This window comes from Ostrea edulis, chromosome 9, assembly GCF_947568905.1.
Source record: "Ostrea edulis chromosome 9, xbOstEdul1.1, whole genome shotgun sequence".
Taxonomy (NCBI): Eukaryota; Metazoa; Mollusca; class Bivalvia; order Ostreida; family Ostreidae; genus Ostrea; species Ostrea edulis.
In genome coordinates this window covers 64,890,151-64,914,049 of record NC_079172.1, presented here as the reverse complement: position 1 = coordinate 64,914,049, position 23,899 = coordinate 64,890,151, and the positions used below count along the sequence as shown (strand labels likewise).

The 23,899-nt window shown below is 34.8% G+C and overlaps 2 protein-coding genes across 4 annotated transcripts in view; one reads left to right on the top strand and one right to left on the bottom strand.

Moving 5' to 3' along the window:
- The window catches only part of LOC125660494 (lysine-specific demethylase 3B-like), a 64,520-nt gene extending 45,911 nt beyond the window's left edge, over nt 1–18,609 (bottom strand). For both annotated transcript variants that reach the window (XM_048892332.2, XM_048892333.2), the window contains exons 1-2: nt 18,326–18,609; nt 576–728 (exon numbers count right to left, since the gene is read on the bottom strand). In XM_048892332.2, coding sequence (XP_048748289.1) covers nt 576–728; nt 18,326–18,481 — 309 coding nt within the window. In that variant the 5' untranslated portion in view covers nt 18,482–18,609. The remainder of the gene's footprint in view (nt 1–575; nt 729–18,325) is intronic.
- Nucleotides 18,610–18,953: 344 nt separating this feature from the next.
- Nucleotides 18,954–23,899, top strand: part of LOC125657525 (receptor expression-enhancing protein 1-like) — a 32,333-nt gene continuing 27,387 nt past the window's right edge. Inside the window, exon 1 of one of the 2 annotated variants that reach the window (XM_048888160.2) lies at nt 18,954–19,085. In XM_048888160.2, coding sequence (XP_048744117.1) covers nt 19,054–19,085 — 32 coding nt within the window. In that variant the 5' untranslated portion in view covers nt 18,954–19,053. The remainder of the gene's footprint in view (nt 19,086–23,899) is intronic. The other variant, XM_048888161.2, reaches the window with a different exon arrangement.

Genomic DNA, 23,899 nt, shown 5'->3' with positions numbered 1-23,899 from the left:
CCAATACAACATTAACTAAGTCAAAACACCATCCAACATTAACTAAGTCAATACACCAATCCAACATTATCTAAGTCAATACACCAATCCAACATTAACTTTAGAAGTCAATACACCATTGATACGACATTAACTAAGTCAATACACCAATCCAACATTAACTAAGTCAATACAACAATCCAACATTAACTAAGTCAAAACACCATCCAACATTAACTAAGTCAATACACCAATACAACATTAATTAAGTCAATACAACAATCCAACATTATCCTCTAAGAAGGTAATTAAACTTTCCTAGTGACACAGGTCTGTTAAAGGACTTAAAAAAATAAACAAACTTTAATTCTTACCAAAAGCAAAGAGTCATTTAACTTTCAGTATTAGCATAAACAATACACTGTAAATCTGCAAGGCCTCATGAAGTTTGCATTGGCCCCTCACCAATATTTTACTAGCCTTGGGGCCCTGGAGACTTGTGGGTAATGACTGGAGACCTGTGGGTAATGACTGCAGGCCTTCCTATAAACTTGAAGCACCTGTCTTTAGAGTTGTATGTATAAAGTAATACCTACCAGTGCTGGCCATTCAATCGAAGAAGTCTTGTTTTCTGGATCCAATCTCTCGCTCCACACCAAAGTCTGCTCCACAAGAAAGACTTGGAATACAGAGTGAATTCGTAGCCACTCTCTCTGCTGCCAGTCTGCCTCGTCAAACTCGATCAGGGCCTACCAACGAGAAAACAAATTGTCTGGTGTTGTATCTCAGAAATCAATGAGACTACCATAATGGTGACAAGGTTGGATAGTAATGTTGAAGTTTAATAATGCAACACAATTTTGCCATTATCAATCAACGGCTTTCAGCTGTAAACACAGCTTCTGTACACTGATAATTTACACACACCCATCTATCATGTTACAATGCATTCAGTCGAGGAATAAGAAGATTAATTGTTTGTATGGTGGAGTAAAAAAACAATGGGAACATGGGGTAATTAAAAAACCTTATACTGAGTGTGTACAGATTCCATACAGAGGCAATCATATCACACCGAGGTTTTGAATTTAGTATTAAAAAAGAGTGGAACCCAAGCAGTGTTACTGCATGCGATTCCACGTCAGAGATCAATAATTGAAATACAGGGATACCGCATTTAATTAGGACTAAGGTTTATAACACACAGAACATATCATGTGTTTACTACCAGGGTGATGGTGCATAAAGAGGATCATTTCCCATATGGAAGCATTGAATCTAGATTATCAAGTTTTCCTGAGGCTACAGGGTATATAGCAGAGTTTTAACACACAGCATGTGTGTGTGTTTATAATTATTCTTCATCAGGCAAGACTCTTCATAAAAAATAAAAGCACTGGAGAACACACAGGGCCAACCTGCTATCAATAAACCTGCCTCCCCACAGCGTGGGAAAATTTATCATCACCTCAAACATAATACATAAAGTTTAGCAGTTTATCAAAGGGAAATAACCTCGAAAACTTCATTACCACAAATACATTCAAGTCAGAGTTGTCTTTCTTGACCTACTTTTCTCGTAACCATAGAACGATCACAGATATAGTCATGACCTGTACATTATTAAATTACTGGTAAAGAAAGAACAACATAAAAGACCTATCCAGTAATTGTGTTTGAAAAATTCTGATTGAATAAGACACTTGAACTTTTAATAATCAATTGGAAATGGAGTAGAACAATTCTCCACTCCAACAGCTATAATTGACCTGCCATCCTTAAATGGAGTGCCACAACTCCATCTTTGTATAATTTAACAGGCTTCCACATGAACACCTCATTACTGATTAATTATATTGAACACTTATCGACCTGACTTAACATTAACAGCAAATGAGAGCAGCATCACAGAGAATCCTTGATTTTATCAAAGGATCCTGTTGCATTTACAGAGGAGAGTTTATACTGTGTGTCTCTTCCGTGGTGCTGGCTTCATTTGATTGCTCCTGATTTTGTTCCTTTCAGAGCCCAGTCTTTGCAATTAGGTAGAGAAAATGGCCATTACATCCTCTGAGAAATCAATGGAAATTTGTTTCTAGATCTTTCCTCGATGTGTATGCGTGTCAAACAGTGTTCTTTAATTACAGCCTCATTTTGACATTAAATATCATTTACTGATAGATAATGTACATTATAGAATGCTGGAGTAAAAATTCACTTAGCAGGAATACCTATTTTATAATTTATTGACCAGTTGTTGGACCCTCATGGGGTGACATGAAATATAATAAATTCAAAATTGACTTTTTATTGGCCAATTATTGGGCCCTCATGGGGCAACATGAAACTTCATAAATTCAAAACTAACTTTTTATTGACCAATTATATATAAGGGCTATCATGGGGCAACAAGAAATTTAACAAATTCAAAACTTTTTTATATAAGCTGATTACAATTGAAATTTTTATTTCAATGACATACAAATTATGATGGATTATTAATGTTAAAAAACTACAATATCAAGAATACTAGATTGAAAGTTAAGATAATGCAATTAAATATTAGAAAAATAGGGAGAAAACTATAATGACCTGAGATAGCTAGTACATACACAAATGTTTTTTGCAAAATTCTACAATAATGGTTTGTTAGGAAGATAATATTTCATTAATGATTTTTGATGTCTGCAAACTTACAACGGAGTAGGGCTTACAATCTCCAGTCATGTCTCTACCACCAGAACCCTAACCAGATAATGTAAGCAGCAATCAGTTCAGCCCCATGTCTCTACTACCAGAACCCTAACCAGATAATGTAAGCAGCAATCAGTTCAGCCCCATGTCTCTACCACCAGAACCCTAACCAGATAATGTAAGCAGCAATCAGTTCAGCCCCATGTCTCTACCACCAGAACCCTAACCAGATAATGTAAGCAGCAATCAGTTCAGCCCCATGTCTCTACCACCAGAACCTTAACCAGATAATGTAAGCAGCAATCAGTTCAGCCCCATACAAAGCAGTTACACATTCACACAATCGATTACATCATTTTAAAGAATCAATCCAAATTAACATTCAATACATACTCTTCCAAGGTTAACACAAAATAGTTTTCTTGTTCTGAGAGAGGGGGAGTCTCTGAGAGAGAGAGAGAGAGAAGAGAGAGAGAGAGAGAGAGAGAGAGAGAGAGAGAGAGAGAGAGAGATGGAGGGAGACAGAGAGAGGGAGGGAGACAGTCTTAGAGAGGGAAAAGAGAGAATTCTGAAAGAGAGAGAGAATCCAATACAACAATATAAAATAGCACACTGACATAATGGCCGACTTCCTTTCGAAACATATTATAAATAGAATAGAATATACTTTATTTCTAATTCAGAGTCCAAAACAGACAAATATAAGATGATTACAACAATGAAGAGAAGAGATGCCAAACGAGAGAATATGTCAGTAAAATATTTCTTGTCCATTGTCTATTAGTGGCATGGGTTAAATATCAGGCTGTTCATCTAGAGATCATGAGTTTGAATCCTGAGTGGGTTTTGTTTGTTTTCAGATCCGGGGGGGGGGGGGGGGGGGGGGGGGGGGGGGGGGGTTTGGTTTTTTTTTGGTTTTTGTTTTTGTTTTGTTTTCTTGTTTTTTGGGGGGGGTTTTGTGGGCAGATTCAGTTTTTAAATCTAAAAAAAAAATTATTATTTTTATTCCAAGCAACTTTCTACTAAAATTGCATTTTTTCTCTAGTCTATACATTAAGAAAAACTTCAAAGTTTTCAAATGTACATACATATTCTTCAATTCTCTCTGGTGTTTAACAGTACAATATTTTGAGATGGTCCCTACAATGCTTGGCAAACATCCAACTCCTTACCCTACATAGCCTACTATGACATTGTGGCACACTGAGTATATATATATGTGTACACTGAAATTTCAAACTTTAAAGGAGAATGTCTTCAACCTTCCTAAGCTCTGCCGGTTCTGCGAAATCATCTCATTCGAGTCTTGTGGTACAGACACACATTAAAGGATTTAAGAGAGAAGATTGCCTGAATTTACTACTGTCTGCCAATCACAGCCCCCAAATTATGGTTCTGATTTATTTTCATAACTAAGAAGTTTATGACACAGCAATGCAAGTCTTTTCCACTATCTTTCAATGTGTACACAACAACAGAGCTCTTGATTGGTTCTTATGAAAGGAAATTTAAACATGTTACACAGATTTTTTACCCATACTTCAAAATGATGCAAATATAAGGATACAAGTTGCTGTCCCATCCTGGCTCCATTAATTTTCTTGTCACCAAAATTGATGGTTACATTACCTTGATGATTGTTCATTTAAAAACTGCATTAAAGAATGGAATTCATAAGTTGTTCCCCATAAATCTGGCAAAACACTTTGTTGCTAAAGCTTTTCTTCAATAAAATGTTGGTCAGGAGATCTATCTGAGTTATACTGAAAACATTTTCGCAAATATCAACTCTTTAGAGTTCTATATAAACTTGATATTGCAAGAGGTCAATCTCGATAGGCAGTATTCCTGACAAGAAAGACCCGGCCTGTACAGAAGATGTAATACCAATGCACTTCATGATGGAAAACATTTTTAACTCTCATGTATTCATACTAAGTAGGAAAGAGAGGTTTGATATGAATTGATATAACTCCTGTAAGAATTTTTAAAACATCACAGGACAAAAGTTGATCTGACTCATGATCAATGAGAATGTACAGATACTACAACAAATAAAAGTAAATACAGAATAAGGGTTAATCTCAAAAGTTGTTAACTCCTTGCTATGTACATTTTTTTTTGGTTGCATATAATGTACCCTGCATAATTTCAATGTTAATGGGTTGTCTTGACAATGACCCTTGGTAACCTCCGTCGTATTCAGAACAACATTTAATTTAGATATTTTAGTGATATCATTTTTATTTATTCATTTATTTTTTGATTCATTTTCTTCTCTGACATATTGCATATTGTGTGGTACAGTGGATCTTCAATAATATCTTTCAGCCCAATGTGAAAATTTTCATAACATATACTGTGTTCACAGTCTCTTCTAAATGTGTCCATGTAATTACCAGCAACACTGTAATACTTTAATGTGAGACTCCGGACATAACCAGTTTTGTTTTAGGGTTGAAATTTCATGTATAATCCGTATCAACCATAGAGAGTCAAATTCACTTCTTTAATTTTTTTTCATTCTTCGAATTTGGGGAGAAGGCAATATAGCTTTCCTTTGGGGAAAGGGGCAAAAAATTTGGACCTACATGACAACACAAAAAGTCTTGTGATCATGTAATAGCATAGGTCATTACTACTAAATTTATACACTATATACTGGCAAACTGCTTGTATTTTACTGAATTTGCCCATTGGCCCGATTTACCATTCTTTAATTGTAATTTTTTTTTTACAAGCACGAGTGGAGAAAAAAACCATAAGAGAAGCTAATATATCATCAATATTATCTACTCAAACCATTGATCTAATACATCTGTTGTGAAACAAGTAAATGAAATCACATGGAAGTATAAATAAACAAAACATGCAGAAACAAACACTGTTAAATCAACTTCAAACTTGGACCATGCTGACTGTTTGTAAGGATTTGTATACGAGCAAGATGTCTGTCACAAATCAGAAAGGATGTACATGTGTATATCAAACCACACAGAGCGGCTTATACAACAATAAAACAGGAAAAGACTACTGGATTAAACGGTGTTGTTTTGTTTAGCGTAGAACGGTGGTCAGTAAACCATGTTAACAATGACAGCACTATAACTCATCAAGGACATTAGGTCGGGTCACTTTTTATATAGTCAAGTGGTTTTAGCCAAAGTTTAGACAAATTAAAAGAAATAAGCACACACGTCAAAGAACAGCTCTGCAAAGCAGAACATCCTCTCGCTACAGGGGTATATTTCAAGTTTTCCAGCTAAATACCTAATTAATACAAGAAATGTTTGTAAAACATAACCCAGTGGTGCAAAAGTGAAAACTTTAAGGCTTATACACATGCATGCAGTGTTTAATTGAGAGCAGAGCCAAAACAATTCAAATATTGAGCAGACATTATATTCCTATGTCTAAGGTGGATTGACCCTTGGCCTTTGACCATGTGACCAAAAAACCATCTACTTAGTTGGAATAGGATGTACTATTTACCAAGTTTGCTGTCAATCAAGCAAAAGGAATTCTCAAGATATGTATTATTGTACCAAGTTTGATGTCTGACAAGTAAAGGGTTTTCAAGATATTGTCAGTGGACAGTATGTTCCTATGGCCAGTTTGACCTTTGACCATGTGACCTCAAAATCAATAGGGGTCATCTACTCCTTACAATATACAAGTGTACCATATTTGATGTCTGTCAAGGAAAGAGTTCTCTTGATATTGAGTGGACAATATCTGTATAAATTATAAGGGAAACTGGTCTTGATGTAAACATTACATTGTGAGGGAAACTAGTCATGATGTAAACATTACATTGTGAGGGAAACTGGTCGTGATGTAAACATTACATTGTGAGGGAAACTAGTCATGATGTAAACATTACATTGTGAGATAAACTGATCGTGATGTAAACAGGGAAACTGATCGTGACATAAACACTACATCATGTGAGGGAAACTGATCGTGATGTAAACATTATATTGTGAGGGGAAACTGATCGTGCTGTAAACAGTATATCATGATGGAAGCAGTTGAATTGCTCTCCACATAATTATCTAACATGTCAAAGGGATTACTACATTCTGCAGTTCTACTGGAAGCTAAACAAAGGACGACAAGGCCACACACAGCAATCTGCCCCTGTCCAATCTTACTATATATATATTTACATGTAGATAACTATTTGAACAGTTTTTACCATGTTTACCCTTTATCATACTGATGATGGTACTGGTTTCTGACTTGTGAGATTATCTACCTGTGATGTCATTCTATTGTATAAATGCTCCATTATTTATATGGAGAAATTCTGACTGATATGTTCTGTTGAGTTCAATCTAATCAGCTTTAAGTTTTTCACTACATGTCTTCATATGATTGATTAAATATTGTTTACCGTCCCTTTCGACAGTCTTTCACTCATATGGAGACGTACATGTCTTCATAAAATTTAATTAAAATCTAAAGGCATAAACAGGTCAAACCTTAGATCCTCCACATAAAGAATCACCTATCTTATATGATATCAATTGTATTTTTATTATCAAAAAAATAAAAATAAATCCTCTATCTGGGTAAATTATAGAGCTTTACATTTGTAAATTTACAGTAAGTGAATTATAAGTAGGTCAACATCCTCATATCTCTCCAATCCTCAAAGCATTAAGGGTTAATGGGACCCGAGTCCCTCCGAAGCCTCATCTCCATTACCTTTAAGGAATGGAGGTGTACTTGAACATTAACCTTTACATCTGTTACTGTACAGGTGAAAAGCTGGTGTCGCACATGTGTGCGTGTTTTAGCTACATGTGATAATATTCATGTATAACTACTAATTACAGTAATCTCCACAAATTTCTACTCCAAAATGTAGATTTCACAAAATAAACATTAGTAGCAAATTACACACATTGCAATTAGGAAGTTTGTTTATTTCAAAGTCAAACAGGACATGAACTGTTACTACACCCAGCACAACAACTCATCAACATGCAGATTGTTAACATTACAAATTACACTCCTATATTTTTTTTCCCTTCACATCTGCAAATCCAAACTTCCTTCTTTCTCCTCAGCCAATACACAAATCTCTGACACCTGTATTTTGCACCCCACTCATCGTCTTTTCACAAAAGTTTTAGAAAGAAGAAAAAAACAAGACAAAGAAATGAAATATTATTCTACTTTCATCAGGGACACTACAAGTTTTGACAACCATGAAACATCTTCTTGTCAAACACAACTGAAAATTCAGGACACCTAATGGGTTAGTGCCTGTCTACAAAACGTGGATCTGGTTACTTGTGGTGACTGTAAGATGGCCTGGTATATTAGATGTTGCATATCTTACAAAATAAGTTTTTCATGTCAGTAGAAAAATAATCACACAAAGATTCAATTACACTATATCATGCAACGGCCGTATAGGCTTTATAGCTGTGCTTGTATGCACATGAATACAAATATTGACTTCTGAGACTATCCCTACACAAAATAATGGAATGTTTACCATTGCAATCATAACACTCCATGGGGCTCCCTAAAGGGTGATTCGGCATAACCAATGATTAGATATTTACTATTGTTATTAAAACCACAATAATTATTTGAAAAGCACCTCTTCCTTCGTGATATTGAACCATTTTTAACGCCATTGTTGAGCATTTTATTTGCCTTACATATTGTTCATAATCAAAAAACTGTCTGAAAAAGCCATTTCATTTTGGCAGCAATATTTTTATTATTTATCTATTCACCAATCAAGGGCCCTCAGGGGGCATGTACAATTTAAACAATAACATTCATTATATCATATCTAGACTATATTATATGTATATATGTATGTGTGTGACTGTAGGTGGAGGGTTTTGTAAGTGTATGTGTGTATGTGTAGAACATGTTGATCTATAAAAGCAAAATTCAACAAAACTCTTTAATATTAACTATTTTCATGTAAACCTCATTACAATATTGTCACATCTTCAAAGAATCCTGTTTATCAATCATACCTTTGTACTTGACCTTCGTATTTGGGAGAGGGCCTACATAGGCTATGCCTATTGAGTTTCTCAGTAAAATATGTTTATAAATCAATATTCCTTATAAATATGATATCATATACACATATATATATATCTACCATACACACATATATATGCACACACATTGTATATACACAAATATATATATTACATACATACATCGATATATACACGTACTAAAGTGTATGTTACTATAGATGTGCATATATATTGACATTGGTCTGAATTTGGCTCAATGTAACAACAATGAATGGAGATGCATTATGGGAATTAAGCAAAAGAAGTGCTTTAGTATAAAATGTTGTCCTGAATGCAGAGGGTAACAGGGGACGATGCCTGTGCCCAGTTAATCAGATTGGCAGTCTTGTACTCGAGTTATTATAGATATTTCATTCATATGTCTAAAAAGAGTAAACTGTACACACATGTAGTTACAACTTTTGAGATGAACCCTTAATATTCTATATGTGCATTTTCATTTATCAGGAGTCAGATCAGCTTTTGATCATTGTTCATGTAACAAAAGTTCTTACAGCAGTTATTCACCAGTAATGGCTGCAGTTCAAATAAAACATTTCTTTCCTCCTTATTACGAGTACTTAATAATAAAAACAATGTTTCTAATCATCAAGTATCTATTGGTATGACATCTAATACAATGTCTATCTTGCCTAGGAATGCCTTGATATCAACCTCCCTTCATAATTAGCCTATGATGCGCTGATATATACGAAAGCATATAAAACTTCTTTGCTAAAATTTTTTAATATTCTATATTTTTCACCTGACTAAAATTTGGTTTAAAAAAGCTGTAGCAACTTAGTCAGAATGTGAAGTAACTTTTATTTCCATTCCTTAATATAATTTTTGAACAAGCAATCTTTAAGTGTAGTTTTGAATTTATGTACTTTAACACAAGTCAAATCACGAATACCATCAAACATATTGATAAGGATGGGATGGGATGTAATAATAGCATTAGCCATGTGACAAATGATAATTATCATCAAATATTTTAATTTACTGCCTGATATCCATGTGATTAAATTCACTGCAATTAGTGGACAATAAACATTTTCCCTGCACAGGCTGAATAAAAATATGCAGGTATACTTTTACAACATAGATACAAAAAAATCCTGAAAAACTTTTAAAGATTATTATAATGAAAACCTGTACAAACATACAACCAGCCCGCAGTGGATAAACATTTCGCAGTAAATCAAGAATTTAAAAAAAACTTTCTAATTTAAAAAAAGTTTCTTGGAATAGGCTGCCTTAACGCTGGCCCATATTAATGAAATGAATACACTGGGCTAGACATAGATTTTGGTAGTTAAGGCAACGACTCAGTTATCGTAATGTATGTCGTCAGCTTCACTCCATTTATACATTCAGGAAATACAGTTTGTAAAGTATTTGCAGAGGACACCTGCCATTATGAAGGGACAGTCCTTTTAATAATAATGCTTCCTGTGTCCAATGCAAATAGACAAATATCCATCATACTTCTCTCTCATCTAGTTTAAAAATTCCATCTTGTACATCCTGAATGTCATATAAATTCAGTGTGTGAAATTAACAGTAGACTGATAGACAAAATCTGCTGAAAATTTGTCCGGTCTTCACTAACAGCGAGATGAATCTTGACTGATTTCTCAATAAAGTGAATTAATGAAGTCTTCAACAGTTACACATTTTTTGACATTCAGTAGGTCAACTGTTATCATTATTTGCCTCCACTATTACTACGAATTAGACTTCAGAAAATATCACCAAAGAATAAACAGTGTTGTAAATGCATTCAAATTGAGTGATATATTTCCAAATTATAAAGAAATAAGAGACAAATAGAGAGTAGATAAAAATGAAAGGCATTTGTTTCTTTGTTGCTGGTCTAGATAGTATTAAATCAGTCAGGTCTTTAAACAATGATAAAATAACTGTGGTGTACCAATTCTCTAAAGTAAAAACTTTTTATAACAAGTGTGACCTTTTGTGTTGAAACGTAAATATCATTTGGGTCACATTTAACATATCCGAGTTTTTGGAGGAATGTCACCATCAACCTCTATCGATATTCAATATTTAAACATTCAAATTTCCGTTCTGAATGCTCCTTGAGTTGTAAACCGGTTTAATACTTAATTCAGAGGAAAAATCCAAGGATTTCAACTGCTGAAAGTAGGTCAATTGGAAAAATCTGCAACATTACACCATATTCAAATTAATTCCTGGAAAGTAATTCCTCAAAATACAACTATGCACTACACATCATAGAATTAATTCCAGTATCTCCTCAAAATACAACTATACACTACACATCATAGAATTAATTCCAGTATCTCCTCAAATACAACTATACACTACACATCATAGAATTAATTCCAGTATCTCCTCAAAATACAACTATACACTACACATCATAGAATTAATTCCAGTATCTCCTCAAAATACAACTATACACTACACATCATAGAATTAATTCCAGTATCTCCTCAAAATACGACAAAACACCATGGAATCAATTCTAGTAATTATATACTACAAGTATAATATAGGAAATTCTCATGCTCTCTCCTTTGTTTAACAAAAACAAAAATATTATCAACCTAAACACATTTTTTGGTCTCAGTAGTTTATTCATCCAAAAGGGAGACCACTCAGTACAGGGAGACATAGTACGGACAAGCTACAACTCCCTTGTCCCCTATGCATAGCAGGAGCACTGCAGATGCATGACCATACACAAGTATTTTTAAGGGTGGGAGACCAAACCGATTGAAGACTCTCACCTATTCATTTATCAACTTGTTTCTTTGTTTTGAATATTAACTAAAAGGTTGTAAATATATTTGAAAGACAATTTTTTCCCCTGCCATTTTTGCATATTCCCACTGCATGGAGCCCATGTTTGTCATCATTGTCAATGAAAAGAATTGCAAACCAAAATTGTGCCTGATAATCGATGTGCAGTCAGCCTCAATCTGACATTGACTTACCACAAAAGGAAATAGTATGAAAATAAAGGCCCATTCCCCCAAAAAACTATGATTTTCTTTCTTGGACATTTGTTAAAAGCTATTCTGCTAGCCTTGAAAGTGCCTGTCAAGATATTTTGTTTAACTACTTTTGAGATGGACCCCAATCTGATCCACCACTTCTTTCATGGAAACTGTGGTTTCAAATGTTTCTGCACAACGGGGGAATGCTTCATGCCTATGTACCCTCGTTTTATCAGGATTGTACCGTGACAATGACTGAGGCTTCTACAGTGTTCCCAGTACTTCAACCAAATCGTGTCAAACGACTCCCGCGGCCGGGGTTATTGACATAAGAGATCAAAGGTCACACCATCAATTTACTATTTTACGATCAATGTACTTAAGGAGTAAAAAAAATCACATATAAAACCTGGACTTGTTTCACCACCTAGCAAAATACTTAGAATTCTTTGCTAATTTGAGTGATTGTTCCCATTATCATGTGTGTGCTCGGGTGTTTGTGACAGCATGTCAGTGTTTTTCAAGATCTGATTAAATTTGCCTCCAATTCTAAATCTCAGAATTCATGAAGTCCACCGAATTAATTTTTATGATTTCATTTGGCAAATGAATGTAGATCTTTATAAAAACTTTGGGTCTTCCATGAGTGAAATGAGAGATCAATACACCTTGAATACAAGGCCTATAGTATGTTTTTAAATGGTGGTGTTTTCATGTGAAAAGAACGATTTATATTGATTGTGTATTAGCCATCTGTTGAATCGTACCTATAACGAACTGCCAGATCAATATTCACGAGCTTCCAAATCCAATTTTGTTGTGCAATATCACAATACATGTTCAAGATCCGAACAGCAAATTATTGTGAAATGAAATCACAGAATGACAGTGATGATACAAAACCCGACAAAACACATTATTACAACTCCAATCTTAAGTGTGTGCGACCTGCAGTCAATATGAAAAGCGAATCTCCCAGAACGAATCTCCCAGTACGTGCTAGATTAATAAGTTAGTAGGACAACGACTCCAACCTGGTTTAAATTTCAGTTCGTATTTCCTGTACATTGAAACTGACGATCACTTCTCACGATGTAAATCCTAAATTCCTTCAGGGTAATCAAACATGGGAGTCGTCAAAAGCTTATTCTGATACAGCACTGTTCCTGAGTGATAGGGACCAGAAAAAGTACCATTGTCCAAAACAATTCATGTCCAGGAAAAGCTTGACCTATATTTTACAGGTTTATATTTGATATACTAGTATGATTATGATCACTAAAACACTAATGCATAACAACCGTGGACATTTCAGTCGCTTTGACAGAACTTTGAGAATGGCACCTAGGATTTACATTGTCACACCTTCACTACTTTCACACACTACAATTTACATCAAAAAATGTTAAATTTACATCCAAGTTACGATCACAGATGGTTTGAAACAATGACATAGATCATATGAAAAAAACATAGAGGTTGTAAGAACACTTCGAGGGCAAAGACAATTTAAGGAGGGAGGAATATAGCAGTCAGACAGCCACCGGTGGCCAGATAGCTCAGTTGGTAGCTAGAGCACCAGACTTGAAATTCAGGGGACCTGGGTTTGAATTCCAGTCGGGTCCAGCATAGGCCTGAAAAGATTCATCAAAATATTGATACTGTTCAATATAAACGCTCGATTCAATGTTCAATTCATTGCCTCGATCTTCGGTTCCAAACGTTTTTTAAAATCGGGTTCTACTTCAGTAAAACACATCAGGCTTGACCTGCTCTTATCATTTTTACATGCACGAGGGACAAAATGGTGTTCAATAACGGTCAAACTTTTGTTAAAGTCGAGTATCACAAATGACAATAATGAACTTAATCAGTTTAAACTACAGACCCAACAGGCATCTTTCTTTAAGTTTAAACCATTCAGCGATTTGGAAACATTTTGCTTTGAAAATTGTGACTGTGAATCTTAATTACATTTTTCTTAAAACTCAATATTGGATTCTTCTGTAAATTATATCACATTGAAAATACTGAATCGTGGCATAAGTATTGCAATATGTATCGTATTGTGAAGGGGGCAAATCGTTTCAGTCCTAGTCTGCTGCATTTTACCCTCCTTAAATTGTGATAGTCATGCATGTTATTTTGTTAATTCATTCATAAATCAAGTCATTCGACCACATACAAATCAGGTCATATCATACAGCACTATGTGCCTCCCTCTGTATCGATAACCTAATTGCAATATAATTATATATATATATATATATAAATTATTTCTATATTGATCCAACTCTCATCTGATCAATACAAAGTTAATATAAAGGAAGATGGAAGATTTGTAATGTATCCACAGCAAGACGATTAGCAAAGCCCTCAGTAGATTTTGAAACAAGTGTGTCGTGTCCTTTTGAGAGCCTTCACACCATTTCACCTCAAAAGGCCAAGTATTAAATGCACATTTGGATTTACAAACAGTTTTTTTTTTAACATATCTTATTGATGAAATCAAAAGGATTGGGAACATGTTCTAACAACTTCCAGCCCCTCTCCTAACAAACACTTAAGACATGCCATTTCAGAATGTTGAAGACGGAACTATATCCTCGATCCCAACTCCATCAAATGTTACATGACATCATGATCACCAAGATGTTTCTGGATCCGTTTCCAGTTTCTGGATCACTGTGTCATCTTGCACAACAGACTACATACACACGTCATACACAGTTAATTCGGGGTTATTCTCGCCCCAGGTTATTTTCTGCCCTTCTACACTTGCCCATTTTAAATTCATCCACGCTGTTGTGACCATGTCTCTTTATATATAATTTGTCCTGTCTTAAATTTGACCACTGATTATAGTGTGAAAGCTAGTAAAGGGGGAGGGGGGGGGAATAAAATGGAGCAAATATTTCCCTATAAACAGTTATTTCAAAATGGACTGTTTTCCCTAAATTGAACAATATACATATATATATATCATATATTAACAGAATGCAAAATTAACAATAGATTAATAGTCTGTAGAAAATCAGAACTTAATAAGGTCTACAATTAGAATTTTCATGGATCAAATTGTCTGAAGTCTGGACTCAAGTTCCTAACTTCTTCATTGACACAGGGAATAGGTCCTCAGTACCCCTTGCTTTTCGTAAGACATTTTGTGGCGACTAAATGGGACGATCCTTCGGATAAGATTGCAAAAACCAAGGTCCCCTGTCACAGCAGGTGTGGCACAATAAAGATCCTTCCCTGCTCAATGGCCATAGAGGTGGGACAATAGTCATGATACACAGACCTTATGATACATATTTCAATAAATCATAATATAACAAAATGAGTATTTTTGGAGGTAAGCATTTCCTAAATCAAATAAAATTAAACATCTTAAATTCTTGGGAAGACTTTATTAGCGATCGATTTCATCACACGTGATCTCGAACTTTCCTTAATTTGCATTCGACTTTTTTTCGCACTACTTGCTAATGTAGATTATTTTAACTAGATGACCCTTTGCCCTTCTTCCTGAATCAAAAAAGGTTCATACGTTCGACCTGGTTGCTAAAGGGTATGGAAAGGTGGAAACAAATCTGCATTGTCTTTCCCAGCTATTATTACGCAAATTAGACTTACGTCCCTTTATAATACTAAAACGTATAATGGGTTCTATTAATAAAAAATTCATTTCCGGAATAGTCAATGACGGTCAATGTAAAAAATTTATAATCGATTGTCATCATGTGCGCCGTTTAGCAACAAATATATGTAAACAGACGTATTTTGCTAATTCCCTATAAAGCACCGTAAAATGACTGATCCCTTGACAAAAAGGTGTGTCGATCAGTTCCATGAACTGATACATGCCTATCCGGAACACCTAGCATCTTATCTAAGTTCTAAAAAGTTCCAAATGAAATCATGAATCTACGTTATAAAATGGAACTGTATCAGGAGTTGACTGGTCCCTGTATAAAGAACCAGTTTACGGTAGCAAATGACAACAATCGTAGTGATTGGGTCCTGGTTGAAAATATTGATTTAATTTCAAGGTTTTAATATTCTAGTTTTAATGTTTGCATCAGTATAATAAAATGGTGTAAGTTTCACCTCAGGAAATAGGCTTGCTCTCAGGGAACTGAAAATAGATCTTGTTCACTCCATCTATGAAATACTTTGAAGTTCTGTATACTGATCATGAATCTCTACAAGGAATCGGTTAGGCCTGAGCATTACCAGTCACCTCACGATATGATACGTATCACGATACAGTCATGCGATACAACATGTATCACAACTTTGTCAATAATTGAATATCTTTACATAGTGTTGTGTTTTTACCTCCACAGTATTAGAAATTATAGAAAAACATCTCAGCGACAGTTAACAATCTCAACATTTGATTCTACCTCATTTTCCACCATTTTTAAAGTAAGTTAATAAAAATTAACTTGTACCGTATTGCAATATATACCTGACGATATGATACACGTATCGTGAGCTCTTGTGATTAATATGATCGATGTATCGCTGCATCATTACACCTCTAGAATCGGCATATATAGGCTAGCAAACTGATATCCTGAATCTCTACAACGAATTGACAAACTGATATCCTGAATCTCTACAAGGAATTTAAACAAATGATATTATGAATCTCTACAGGGAATCGACAAACTGATATCATGAATCTCCAACAAGACATTGACAAATCAAACTGATATCATGAACCTGTACAAGAAATAAACAAACTGATATCATGAACCTGTACAAGAAATAAACAAACTGATATCTTGAATTTCTACAAGGTTGGTTGGTTATTGTTTAACGTCCCTGTCGAGAGTCTTTCACTTTTATATCCTGGAGATGTCACCATTGCCATTGAAGAGCTGAAAAATTTAGGCCTATGCACAACGCTTAGTCTTTGAGCAGGGAGGGTTCTCTATCATGCCACACCTGCTGTGACATAGGGCCTCCTCGATTTCATCGGAAGGACCACCCCATATGACATGCAACCCAGATCCCCACAGAATAATTTCTACAAGGAATCAACAAACCGATGTCCTGAATTTCTACAAGGAATCGACAAACTGACATCATGAATCTCTACAAGGAGTTGACAAACTGAATTACAGTCCATCAGACCACAATGAAAATATATTGCACATTTCCCTTTCACGACCAACTCTTAAACACTCCGCCAAATCCTTAAAAATACAATTTTTTTTTGTCTTTTCCTTCAATGAAATCCATTTTTATCCAGTTTTCTAAGTTTCAATCATTGAAATTTATCAAGTGTCTTTAAATTTCCAGTGACACAGATGAGCAGGATAATGATGTCACCTGTCGAAAGTCTGATAAGGCTAAGTGTTTGATAGCAAGGATGATTAAAGTGCAGTACTTAGTTGTTTTTTCTCAGTACTTTGGGACTGGGGTAGGGGTCTTCATAGTTGAAAATTTCAACATAAAATTAGACTAAATTGGGAGTTTTTAAAGAAAATCCAGCAATATTAGAAGCAAGCATGTCAAATACCATTATTTGTCCCTTTGTAGTTGTTTTTTTTGCAACTTGTAAATCAAATCAAAAATAAGATTATAAGAATGATATGGCTTGTTGAGTTACTATAGTGGTATGAATTATCTAATATAGAAAATAAACATACCTGCTGATTACAAAAATTTATGTGAAAAAATACAATAAACAGATTTTTATCTCATACCCATTAAGTTTTTCTTCGGGAAAACTTCCACTAAATTTTGGGAAAAGTTATGGGAAAATTTCTTACTGGGACTGGGTCCAAATATCAACGAAGAATAATTCAATAAACAAACAAAATTAAATCAATGAAGAAAATGTTGAAATAAATGATAATTTGTTGACTATACCATTAAAATATTAGAGAGCGAACAGGTACAATGCAAATAATGAATACTATTGGGCAAATTCAAATTAAATTTTGATAAATGGACCTTCCCTAAAAAGCTATAGATACACTAGAGATGTCATTGTAATATCAAGAATGTGAAGTTGTTCAGAGAGGAAAGGGGAAAAAAATTACATGATCTCTCTTCTATTTCGTGTTTCCTTTAACAATCCCGTTTACCTTACATAATTCACTGAGTGATGTTACACTACGAACCTAATAAGCATTACTCACTTTTAAGAACAACAACGAGCGATTTCGTAACTTTACACTCCAGGCTGTGACATGTGCTATCAAAGAAGGTTTTGATACAGCCCCCATGCATTATAAATAATGCATGGAAAACGTTCTGTGGTGTATTGCACACACGTTACTTCAAGATGAAATATTTAAACTTCTTAAGTTGTGTATAAAGCACAGTATTTTCGGGTACGTTGGTCGCCGAACATAACCACACACAAAGGTCCACCTTCTTAACAAGCTGAAAACTTTATTAGGCCTGCATATGAACTGTATTCACACGTAAACACCCAGTCCCCCCCCAACAAAAAACGAAACTTCTCACACTTGTTTCGACCAAAAATTAGGTTAAGTGAAATGCAAGACCTGTAATTCAAAGACTGGGAAGTTCCACTAACTTTAGTGTAAACAGAAAGAAGTTTGGAGGGAAAAGAAAACTCACCGACAAATCGGACCGACTGTTGTCTCGCGAGGACACCGCTCGCACTATGCCTGATCGCCATTCCCACTCGCTAATCTTGGCAAGTTTTAACTTCGTCTGACTTTTTACAGACAGAAATCTCTTTCCAACTATTTCCTCCCTACACTTGAAAGCCATACTTTCAGTTAACACACATATTCACATGTTAATCCGTTTTGAAATCTGCAAAAACTGAAGAGACACAATTTGTAAAATTTTCTCCTATCTCTGATACGTAGCGGATGAATTCTAAACACAAGTTTGACATTTAGGTCAAAAGGTCAAACAAGAAAACGTACGATACAAAATATAGTTCGCCATGAATTATTTTGAAACATTTAATGACAGCTTTCACAAAATTAAAAAATAATATCAACAAATAGTAGTACAAAAATAGCACTGATTGGTAACGTTTTCAAAAGAATTTTTTCAAATATTGGTGATTGGTGGTCATTGATAAAAAACATAAAGTCTACATTTCCTACAAGTAATCTGAACGTTTGAATATTTTTAATTCATGAAGATTTTTTATATTATCGAATAAATCATTTATCAAAAGAAGTCAAATTAAAGGTTTGTTTTGGTCGTTACCTCCCCTTAATATTGCAAATTCCTACAGGTGGCGCTGCTGTCGTGTTCATAAATGGTAACTTACAAAGTTGCCCAGTGATGTAATTCTGTTGGGTTTGAAGATATTTTGTGACCTAATCATGATATCAGTCCTTTTATCGAGGATTGTAATGTAAGTACACGTAACAGTCGTCACGAATGAGGAATATGACAAGGAAATTTTAACTCATTAATTCAAAATTAACTACCTTGATCAACTCTATTCAACAGTTTGAGTTTCTATTCAAATTGAGACTGAGGGGAAGTTGTAAAAACTACATTATAGACCTAGTAGATGCATTTGTTATTTTAGTAATCACGTGATCCAATCTATGATTCTATAACAACTGAGTTTGTTGTACATGCTGTACATACTTACTAAGGCTTTGCCCTATCACCTAACTTGGCGCTAAAAAAAAAGAAATTGATACGTATAAATGTGTATTTTGTTATCTAGATTTCAAACCACACTTTTTATGTGTATGTGGAAGGTGATTACAAATTAACAGCTTTATCATGTTTATAGATAAATTGATTTTAAAACCACTGTATAAATCATTGATCAATGAGTACAGTCTAACGAATGCACTAAATCCAACTCCGTCTACATGTAATATTAAAGTTTGATTATGTCGTATTTCAAGTGCTTTTCATAAGGACCAGTTCGATCAAGAATTGGATTATGAAAGATATTGGAATCATCATGGCTTCTTTTAAGCTTGTGTTGATGACAAACGTAGGAGATGAATAGATCAATGCTGTTCGAACTCAACAGATGTTGACTTGAAGGTGTGGCCTTGGTCGTTGGCGTGAGCTATTGTTTCTATAAAAAAAAAAAAAAATCAGGACGTCCCGGGGGTCCTACCCAGGCACTAGTTTAATTTAGGGTTGTTCTAAAGATCTGAGCTTATGAAATGAATTTTTTAATGTGGGTGGGTAAATAGAGAAAATGAAGAAAAAGAGGTTTGTCTTTGGGAGGAGAGAAAGAAGTATTAATTTCTATGTGCACTTGTCATAATGAGACAGTATGATAAGATCAGATAAGATAAGTTTATTCCAATTTTGGGCCCAGAGAGCATAACAGTAAGACATTTTATAAAGAAGGAAATTAAAAAAAGAAAGAAAGTTTACAACATTAACTACAGGTTACATAGACTGCAAACTGCGTGTGGATGCAGCATGTTGGGGAAAAAAGTACATACATAATGAGACAGTATGTATAGAAGGCATATTTTTAGATATTGTTTCTTGTGTTTAAAGTTTAATCTCATAGAATTTATGACACTCTGTGTTGTTATTATGCTACAGAGATCTGTGTTACAGATACCAGTATTATAATACCACTACGGTGCTCATTCTGTGTTACAGATACCAGTATTATAATACCACTACGGTGCCCATTCTGTGTAACAGTTATCAGTATTATAATACCACTACGGTGCCCATTCTGTGTTACAGTTACTAGTATTATAATACCACTACGGTGCGCATTCTGTGTAACAGTTATCAGTATTATAATACCACTACGGTGCCCATTCTGTGTTACAGATACCAGTATTATAATACCACTACGGTGCCCATTCTGTGTTACAGTTACTAGTATTATAATACCACTACGGTGCCCATTCTGTGTAACAGTTATCAGTATTATAATACCACTACGGTGCCCATTCTGTGTAACAGTTATCAGTATTATAATACCACTACGGTGCCCATTCTGTGTTACAGTTATCAGTATTATAATACCACTACGGTGCCCATTCTGTGTAACAGTTATCAGTATTATAATACCACTACGGTGCCCATTCTGTGTAACAGTTATCAGTATTATAATACCACTACGGTGCCCATTCTGTGTAACAGTTACTAGTATTATAATACCACTACGGTGCCCATTCTGTGTTACAGTTATCAGTATTATAATACCACTACGGTGCCCATTCTGTGTAACAGTTATCAGTATTATAATACCACTACGGTGCCCATTCTGTGTTACAGTTATCAGTATTATAATACCACTACGGTGCCCATTCTGTGTAACAGTTACCAGTATTATAATACCACTACGGTGCCCATTCTGTGTAACAGTTATCAGTATTATAATACCACTACGGTGCCCATTCTGTGTAACAGTTACTAGTATTATAATACCACTCCGGCGCCCATTCTGTGTAACAGTTACTAGTATTATAATACCACTACGGCGCCCATTCTGTGTAACAGTTACTAGTATTATCATTCTGTGTAACAGTTACTAGTATTATAATACTACTACAGTGCCCATTCTGTGTTACAGATACCAGTATTATAATACCACTACGGTGCCCATTCTGTGTTACAGTTACTAGTATTATAATACCACTACGGTGCCCATTCTGTGTTACAGTTATCAGTATTATAATACCACTACGGTGCCCATTCTGTGTAACAGTTATCAGTATTATAATACCACTACGGTGCCCATTCTGTGTAACAGTTATCAGTATTATAATTCCACTACGGTGCCCATTCTGTGTAACAGTTACTAGTATTATAATACCACTCCGGCGCCCATTCTGTGTAACAGTTACCAGTATTATCATTCTGTGTAACAGTTACTAGTATTATAATACTACTACGGTGCCCATTCTGTGTTACAGATACCAGTATTATAATACCACTACGGTGCCCATTCTGTGTAACAGTTAATAGTATTATAATACCACTACGGTGCCCATTCTGTGTTACAGATACCAGTATTATAATACCACTACGGTGCCCATTCTGTGTTACAGATACCAGTATTATAATACCACTACGGTGCCCATTCTGTGTAACAGTTACTAGTATTATAATACCACTACGGTGCCCATTCTGTGTAACAGTTACTAGTATTATAATACCACTCCGGCGCCCATTCTGTGTAACAGTTACCAGTATTATCATTCTGTGTAACAGTTACTAGTATTATAATACTACTACGGTGCCCATTCTGTGTTACAGATACCAGTATTATAATACCACTACGGTGCCCATTCTGTGTAACAGTTACTAGTATTATAATACCACTACGGTGCCCATTCTGTGTTACAGATACCAGTATTATAATACCACTACGGCGCCCATTCTGTGTAACAGTTACTAGTATTATAATACCACTACGGTGCCCATTCTGTGTTACAGATACCAGTATTATAATACCACTACGGTGCCCATTCTGTGTAACAGTTACTAGTATTTTAATACCACTACGGCGCCCATTCTGTGTTACAGTTATCAAATATCACTACGGTGCCCATTTGAACCAGCATTTATCTATTTCAACTGGATATATATATTTTAGATTTTATTACCATAGATGATACTTGTTTTTCCTGGATTTTTAACTTTTGTTACATATACTTATTAAACCTGATTGTACATTTAGAATTTTATCACAGATAATTGACGTCCACTGTAATCATGAGTTTCAGATTCTCAATTTAAGTCTAGACTGAAGGCCACTGGTATACTTTGTTATTCAATTTCATCTAATACCGAAAATCGTGGCAATTGCTGTGTATCTTGGAGACAAGGTGTTCATGTCGATTTTTACAGATAAGACCAATCTCTATGTGCATTCATATGCACTTTTCGTTTCCCTTTCTCCTTGGAGGTGTAAACCCACTTGGTGTGTCTGTAAGCACATGCCAGGCATTGTAAATTGATGATGAAGTATGACAGTCCTGTTATCCTTAGGCCTGATGAGTTGTTTTTGTCTCCAAGGTGTGTCACACATGTATCTCACACTCTGCAGAAGACAAAACTAATTGTGTGGTTCGTATTTACTTGTTGTTGCACGTCAGATCTCGTGTGTACTGCTCTCCCTTATTTCTAGTATAGTGGAGGGCATGCTGGGGGAAAAAACATTCACACCTGAGTTATATTTGTCAATTTTCAAGATTATGTGAATTTTTAATTTCCACAATGATGGATTATTATCATGACAAAGAGAAAAATAGTACTAAATTTATTAATACAATTGTGTTTAAATTGACATTTTTGCACTCGAGATCATCTTTTGATGAATTCACATTTAGCCTCTTGTAGCTGTCACTCTGATGACATGTAGCACAACATAAGCAACACAAGTTATAATCACTATCAAATTAATGCTCACTCATCACCTAAATTTTTACAATATAGATATTTATATCAAAATTGAAAATAAATTATCTTTTTTCACTTAGAATATACATATGCAAAATTTCATCGTTTAGAAATTGGATATTGAGAGCTAGGACTGCTCTTTTTGTTAGTTTTAAAAGTTGTCAAGAAGGAAAAGGAAAATGTTAAGGTGATGAAATAAAATAAACAAAATTTTCATGCAAATCTTATTTCAGGTATGATATCTTTAAGAATTGATGTTTTTGTTTAAAAACAATTCCAATTTTGTATTGACAGCCAAATTAATGTAAGAAATTACATTTGATATTTGATCTTTTAGTTCACCTGTGCTGAAAGCTTATGTAAGCTATTCTGCATGATCACTTTTTTGTTAGGTGTCTGTCTGTAAACTTAACATTTTTGACTTCTTCTGCAGAACCACAAGGCCAATTTCAATCTAATTGGCACAAATCATCCTTTGGTATTAAAGGGAATTCAAGTTCATTCAAATGAAGGGCCATGCTTCCTTCAAAGGGGAGATAATTAAGAAAATGAAAAAAATAGGGTGGAGTCATTTAAAAATCTTCTCAGGGACCACTGGGCCAGAATTTTTCTGACATGAAGTAGATTCTATTAAGCTTGTTCAAATGATGGTCCCTACTAGGGGTAAGATGGAGCCACAATAGGGGATCAAAGTAATAACATGTGGATATCTATATCTGAAAAATATTTTTCATAACAGCAGGGCCTGGTGGTTAAACATATTTCTAATATGCAAGAATCCCCAGGTAGTGCAGATTCAAGTTTGTTCAAACCGGCCCC